Genomic DNA, 8,324 nt, shown 5'->3' with positions numbered 1-8,324 from the left:
ACACTTTGTGTGACTTTATTTTGTAAACAGGGTTAAAGCTTTTATTTGTTTTACACAGGGTTTTGTGTATTCATTACTGTTTTTCTATTTTTATCAAGCTGTACATTTTTCTCTGCTCAGCTCCCTTCTGATTTTAAGAAATTATCAGCAATTAGGAGTATTAAAAATTTGTAATATGTGTATTACAAATATTTTGTAAGTTCTAAAAATGTTAAGATGATTTATATTGTGTATATTTTGGCACCCATTGTGATTTATGTTATGTGAACTCTTATGTGCATTGTAGAGTTCAAGTATCCTGCTAAGGTCAAGAAGAGTTTTCTAGACTTCATCCTTTGACATTATCTTCATTCTGTATTCTTGTGAATTACCCATCTTCAGATGCTTCAAAATTAGAAATGAGTTAGTTCTGTAGCACTGAATTCAAAGATCTCATCAGATGTCTTATTTTAGCTTTATATCTGGTCCCTTAAATTTACAAACACTTATGTAATTCTATCACTTATTATTCTACTAATATGCTTACTATCCAGTATAACAAATTAATAGAGTTTCAATTAAAATCAAGGCATGAAATATAACACTAGTTTCATATCTATTTCCCAAACATTATAAAGAGTACTGTATTATAAAATGTATCTTTAAAAATAAATGTAAAATATATGTATAAATGACTCTAACTAACTTTATAGGTAGAAACATAGTTTCCTGTTTGTGAAAGATTGTAATTCCCTTTTTTTTTATTTTGATTGGTCTTGGGTTTATTTTTTCACAGACACTAAATACTTATTTCTTTTAATTTCTGTATTAACTGTATAAGTTAGAAAAGACAAATTGCTTCCCTTTTCCTTCTTTTTCCCTCTCTACTTCTATAGCATGAGATGGAAGATGCTTCCTTCATTTCAGTTTCCCTCTCCTCAATTTGCAATCTGAATTTGCCTTTCTCTTGCTTTCCTTTTTTTCAGCTCAATTGTCTTTCCATTTAGATGCCTTTATTTTAAATGATCAAGTGGATAGAACAAATTAAAAATATAAAAAATAAGAGGAAAATAGAAAAAGAATGGCATAAAAAGGAAAAATTTTGGAGAAAATTTATTGTCTGTACATCTCTGCAATGCTCACATTACCATTTCAGAAAATGCCATCTTTTTTATTGATTTTTATTGAGCTCTACATTTTTCTCTACTCCTCTCCCTGCTTCTCCCCTTCCACATTCAACCCTCCCCCAAGATCCCCATGCTCCCAATCTACTCAGGAAATCTTTTTTCTACTTCCCATGTAAATTATGTAAGTCTCTTTTATTGTCCTCATTGCTATCTAAGTTCTCTGGGATTGTGGACTGCAGGCTGGATTTCTTTGTTTTATGTTTAAAAACCACCTTTAAGTGAGTATATGTGATAATTGTCTTTCTGTGTCTGGGTTACCTCACTCAAAATAATGTTTTCTAGCTCCATCCATTTTCCTCCAAAATTCAAGACGTTGTTATTTTTTTTCTTCTGTGTAGTACTCCATTGTATAAATATACCACATTATCCATTCTTCAGGTGAGGGACATTTAGGTTGTTCCCAGGTTCTGGATATGACAATGTTACTATGTACATAGTTGAATACATGTCCTTGTGTCATCATTGAGCATCCTTTGAATATGTACCCCAAAGTGGTATTACTGGGTCTTGAGGAAGGTTATTTACTAATTTTCGGAGAAATCACCACACTGACATCCAAATGGACTGTACCAGCTTGCATTCCACAAGGCAATGCAGAAATGTACCCTTTTCCCCACAACCTCTATCTAGAAGTTATTCTCCTGAAAGCCCCTTTAACATCCTTGTTCCTCAGGCTGTAAATGATAGGATTCAGCATGGGGGTCAGTGCTGAATAGAACACTGAAATCACTTTATCCTTTTCATTCATTATCTTGGAGTTTGGTCTCATGTATGCAAATATTGCTGAGCCATAGAAGAGACCAACAACAATGAGGTGGGAACCGCAGGTAGAGAAGACTTTGAGCCTCCCCTCCCCAGACTGCATCTGGATCACAGTGGAGATGATGTTCCAATAGGAGATGAGGATGAGGGATACAGGAGCTAGGAGGATTATCACACCCATTGCAAAGATGGCCATTTCTGTGCTGTAGGTGTCTGCTGAAGCCAGCTTCAGGAGGGCAGGAGGTTCACAAAAAAAGTGGTTAATGACATTGCTTCCTTGGTAAGGGAGACGCAAAGTAAAGGTGGCATCTACCATGGACACAAATGCACCACTGGCCCAGGACCCTGCAGCCAGCTGGACACATACCCAGTGTGTCATGATGGTGGAGTAGTGCAGAGGCTTGCAGACAGCAACATACCGGTCATAGGACATTACTGCCAGGAGTGCACAATCTGTACATCCCACCAGAAGTAACACAACTAACTGTGTTGAGCATCCAGCAAAAGAAATGGTCTTTTTCTTCACCAGGAAGTGGACAAGCACCTGGGGAACTGTGGTGGTAGAAAAGCAGAGATCGGCAAAGGACAGGTTCCTAAGGAAGAAGTACATGGGAGTGTGGAGTCTGGGGTCTGAGTGGATGAGCACAATGATCAGCAGATTTCCCAGAACAGTGAGCAGGTAGATGAGGAGAAAGAGGAAGAAGAGCAGGACTTGGGTCTGTGGGTCCTGTGAGAGGCCCAGGAAGATGAATTCTGTCACAGACGATTTGTTGTCGTCACCCATGAATAATTACTTATCTCTGTAGAAGAGCTTCAAGGGGAAAAATGCACATACATCAGCTGCTTCAGAATATCTACATAACTGGATATTTTATTAATTCAAAATTGGAATTGAGATCTGTAAAACTATTTTCAGGTTCTGAAAGACTTAATTTTCTTTTGGACTGTGTAGACTGACAATAGAGAACCAAAGATTATTTTTGTTCTCCTTTTGCAACTTTTAATGGCAACAGAAAGAAAAATAGCATACCAACTCCTAATGAGGTGAGTGGCATGTTGATGCCCCTCAGATTACATTCATCCTTTTTGTAGGTCTGAGGAGATAGCCTGTGTTTTTTTTTTGAGGAGCTAGCCTATTTAGATGACCTTAATTACTTATGTTTGACATTGTGTGTTCTGTGATAATATTTATGAAGTTTTTCTGTTTCATAGTTTGCAAATTAATTCTAAAGGATCACTATTTAGAGTGAAGAATAAATAAAAAGTTATAATAATGGTGTTAATATTCAGTGATCCTTTATATAGCTCAAATTCATTTATGTCCAATGTAAACAAAGTTCTGTGGGTTATCAATAAAAATAGCTGTGTCTTTGGCTGTTACACTTAACACCCTCAATTCCCCAAAGTATGTCTTCTGCAAAATTTTATATCTTTGCACATGACACCAATTTTCATCTCTTGGTATCACCTGGTGGCCATCATTGGTGATGTTTTCATTTCATTCTCCTTTAAGTCACTCCAGTATATAATATAGAGTTACTACCATTCTTTTATCAAAGAATATAAAAATTATTTATAAATACTCTCATACTAGTAACTCTGAGCACCTCTGAGACTCTCTGCATGCTGAAAGTTTTCTTCTTCCTTCTTCAAGTGTTGCCTGTAGAGAAGGTTAATGTCTCGTGAGCCCCCTCTGATTATGGCTCATATCTACTCCTTGCACAGACATCTCCTCTTCTCTTTCTTGATGGTATACAGATAATCTACTTAGCAAAGCAAACCAGTGACTGAAAATAGCATTCAAGCATATTTAGTTTTATTTTCAATGGTTTAGTGTTGCAAGGAGATTTATTAAGAGGGCAAGTATTGAGAAATGGGACAGATATTCCTTGCAAATAATTTGATGGTGTGTCTTTGAAAACAGCAAGACAATTCTAGATTGAAATGAGGGAATAAGGTCTAATGGGAGACATCAGTGTGGGTGAGAGATGAAAATGATTAAAATACTATACTCAGTCATGAAATTCTCAGAAATTTAAAAATTTTATAAAAGCTCTACAGTTTAAAGCCTTCTATATTATTTTTATCCTTAAAATAAAAATTAACATGATTAAATAAGTCTGAAACTATATTGACATTTTTCCAAATCAAAAATATAAAGATAATCCTCTCTCTCTCTCTCTCTCTCTCTCTCTCTCTCTCTCTCTCTCTCTCTCTCTGGGGGGGGGAGCGGGGCAGGATCCTGCACCTATATGTGTTCCTTGTGCTTTATTTGACTTTTTCTTCTGTTTCTTTTGTTCTATTGACTTGCTTTTGTTTCATATATTATTTTACTCTTATTTCTTAGATACATGATTATTTTCTAAGAAAGACAGAAATGTTAATTATTCATAATATGGGAGGTGAGATGGGGAGATGAGATCTCAGAGGAAGAAAGAAATCAAAAATTGTAATTAAAATGTATTTTAGGAAAAATCCATTTTTAAAAAATAAAAATTGAAAAATCAAAAAGTAAAATAAAAAGAACAAAATATCCTTATTGAGGGTCCTTGGAAACTATTATTATTATGCCATAGAAAAGTGATGCATGCATAGTTAGCCAACCCACAAGAAACTATTAATGAATAATGATGATCCTTGGGGTGGAGAAACATAGCAGGAACAGGGAACATAAATGAGAAGATATTTACTCTTCTTTGTACTTACATATAATGATTGATTCCAATTTAGCCTACTGGATTAAAAATAGATAATAAAATATTTTAATAAGTAAACAGTTAAAATAAATTTACAAGAATTAGAAGTAGACAATATAGTCACAAGGAAAATAATGTCAGAGTATATTACAACAGACACTGTAAGTTGCCATAGGAGTCAATCAGGTAAGGCTATTTGAGGACTAAGCTCATGCTAATTAGTGTTTTCAATAAGCAAAATTAATCTGCATCATTAAGTAGGTCTTAGTTGAATGATTGACAAGGTAGGAAAAAATAAGTGGTTCTTACATGTTTTATCACAATAAAAACATATCACTAGTTTTCAGCATGTTGCCAATGCACACAAAGAAAAGAAACATACATAAATAAGAATATATTTTTTTAAAGTAGTGATATTATTGCTTAACTCTGTTAAGTATAAGATGTCTTTTTTGAGGGTTTTTTATTGATATTTGTTGAGCCTTACATTTTTCTCTTCTCCCCTCTCCTGCCAATCCCCCCTCCAACCCTCTCCCAAAGTCCCCATGCTCCCAATTTACTCAGGAGATCTTGTCTTTTTCTACTACCCATGTAGATTGGATCTGTGTCTAAGCCTGACTACAAAGATTCAAATGTCAAGAGTAACTGATAACTTTCACTCACATAGCTTAAATATATACTGTCACAAAACACAATGAAATAAAAGAATGAAGAAATTACTGTGGCAGATGACATAAAATAAGTTTTTATAGAATGTGCAATGATGACCTAATAAAGAAATAGGAGGCAAATACTATGGGAGAAATACAAATATGAATTAACAATGCATAGTTTATTAGAATCTCAGTAAAATTTAACACACCCAAATAAAAATTAGTTACCTCACATCCTTACCTGATGGATGATACTTTTGAATATATGATATGTAAATGAGCTATACATAATAACTAAAAATAAAAGCTACTACAATCAGCATAAGTATTATTTATTACATAGAAAACACATTACAATGAGCACTTTCCTCTGCAATTCTCTCTTTAACATTTGTGCTTTTAAGTGAGCAGTGATCATGTATTTCTGAGAGTGATTGGATTAAAACTGACAAGAGTCTTTTCAAGTTTGTATGTTTTTATTATCTGAATACTCAACAACAAAAGAAATATTTGTATTTGTAATCAGAAAATACATAGTATTTTTCACTGGATTCTTTAGAAGCTAGCTCTTCCTTATTCCATCACTGCTCCTCTTTCTAAACTCCCCTCTTTATTCTGAAATTTTGTAAACATCTGCTGTAAGCTTATGTTGGGTGGAGACCTCATTTTTAATTCTCTGTATCTTCATATCTGTTCTTCTGAAGAAGTTACTTATTCTAACTTAAAAACACGGATTTTCTAGAGCTTCAGTGTCTAAAGTGAAATCAAGTTCTCTAGATGCAAACCTTGTATAGTTAGAAACAATACTCACCCTTTCTTAATGAGACCATGGAAATGTCATACAAGGGTAAATGGTGAAACCATAAAAACTGATATCAAACCTGCTTTAATTATGCTCCCAGGCATATTCGTCCTGTGACCTCTAGGCTTCATAGTCAAGGAGAGCTTGTAATGCAGCACAAAATAAAATCCTAAATAGTACTAATAATGTTATGAAGTTGAGATTGTTTTGTCTGTAACTCGTTTGTGTGGGTCCCTATTATAAACTTGTAGGTGACTGGGTGGTGTTGCACTGTCAGAAGGATGGTGCCTCTGTGAGCATTATAAAAACACTAACAACCTCTCTTGAAGAATTTATGTTGTTTTCTACGTAATTGAATTCTTATAACTTTGTTTAAAAATTGCTGAAGAGGAAAAAGGGACAATCTCAGAAGTTACCGTGGGCAAATCATTGAAGCAAGCCCAGAATGCAATAACAGAAATATGGTCCATTTGTTTTGTTTAGCTATAAAATGAGGCTCTCCTGTCAGTCTTATTTATAGAGGAGCTTTAATGATCTACTGTACTAACCAAAACAGACAAGTCACAAGAGATAAACAATGTGACTCTTTCATTTGTGCTTTCTGAAATGGTTATACTCATAGAAACCAGGGCATGCAGAAAGGAAGAAGAGTCTAATTTTTCCCAATCTGTAGAATTTCATATTTATAAATTGAAAAAGTTCTAGAGATTGATCATATATTCTGTTACGTAAAACACTAGCAAATTCTATAATTGATGTGGTAAAGCAGATAAATATTGTTTTTTAAACCACAATGTCAGAAAATAATTTCTGCCTGAAAGGGTAAAGCATTATACAGTACATGATACTTTTATTCCTATATACTTATCTGTGATTTAATGTTTGAATTCATCAAGTACACATTCAGCATTCTCTCATGATGTTTTCTATGATGCATATCATTAAGTTCTTAAAACTTCATCTCATTTACCCCCTAAATATACTGTATTGTGATCATCTATGATGAATGCAAAACTCTCATCTCTTGCTATAGCCTCCTCATTTTCTATCCCATATGGTACATCTGAGTGCAAATAATTCTTAAAATCTCTCTTGTCTTGTGTTGTTGGACATCCTGTGTGTGTGCCTTTGTTGTTGCCATCTAAAACAACTTCACCGTTATCATCATCATATCAAATAAAATGTCTTTAAACATTTAATTTATGTTCCTGTGTCATCTTATCAGCATCATGATTGGACAGATAAAATGCTAATAGTACTGCTACACACTTTGACTGTATATGTGAGATTATACAATAATATAAAAATGCATAACATGCAGATAATATAAGAAGACTTAATATACATTCTAAGCACAGTTAGATTATCATCACCTGTGGCTAAAGTGATAAATAGGAGCTCTCAAGAACAAACTCCATGTATGAAAGTTGAACACACTTGAACATCCTCACCTACATCTCTTCTCTACTTCATGACATCCCCAATTGTTTCTTAGTCCATGTCATGACTTTAGACAGTAGACATTTCATAAATGTTTAACTATTACTCACTTTTCATCTCACACAAAAATACCTTTATTCATCAAAACTGGGATTCACAGTCTTGAATGGGATGGTCTTGCCCAGTAGGTATTATTTCTTTACAGTCAGCCTTAATGTAACTGATTTCTGAAGTTTTCTACTTAGTGCACAGGCAAGTTGGCTATTATTGTCACAAAATCTATAAAACATTTGAACTTATTTCTCAAAGGCAAATTTAAGACTATCCAATATATGCTTCCATAATCTTAGAGAGGCTTGCTGCTTCTACATTCTTTAAACATACATTTACTTCTAACTATTGTAATTCAACATTGTTTGACATATACTACTGGTTTAATAAAAAACAGATTAATGAAATAGTAGTCTCATGCTGGCACATTTACATTAATACACTTAAAAACTGTATTTGAAAAAAGGGGAAGGTGTGTACTAACACATTTTTCACATGTTTTCCAATTTAGGAGTCTCAGGCTGAATACTGGACATGCCTGGTTCATAATTCAAATTGTAAAAGAAAGTGAGAAAGGAACACCAAAGTGGAGACATCGATGGAACAAGAGGCAGAGGAGAATATGGAAGCTCAGAAGTAAAAGTCAAGAAGAGCAGAGGATAAAGACCCTTCCTATGGGAAGGGAATGAATAATCAGATTCATTGGAAGGAGTAACTTCCCTCACCATCTTCCCTAACCTCACCTGAAGCACTG

The 8,324-nt window shown here is 34.2% G+C and overlaps 1 protein-coding gene across 1 annotated transcript; it reads right to left on the bottom strand.

The window, feature by feature from the left end:
• Window positions 1-1,788: 1,788 nt before the first annotated feature.
• LOC101983522 (olfactory receptor 2D3-like) lies at window positions 1,789-2,712 on the bottom strand. Its single transcript, XM_005351109.1, has one exon. The coding sequence runs from the start codon at window positions 2,710-2,712 to the stop codon at window positions 1,789-1,791; it is 924 nt and encodes a 307-aa protein (XP_005351166.1).
• Between the last annotated feature and the right edge of the window lie 5,612 nt (window positions 2,713-8,324).

Source organism: Microtus ochrogaster, chromosome 8 (assembly GCF_000317375.1).
Source record: "Microtus ochrogaster isolate Prairie Vole_2 chromosome 8, MicOch1.0, whole genome shotgun sequence".
NCBI classification, from domain to species: domain Eukaryota; kingdom Metazoa; phylum Chordata; class Mammalia; order Rodentia; family Cricetidae; genus Microtus; species Microtus ochrogaster.
Note: the sequence above shows the minus strand (reverse complement) of the source record. Positions and strands in the feature narration are given on the sequence as shown.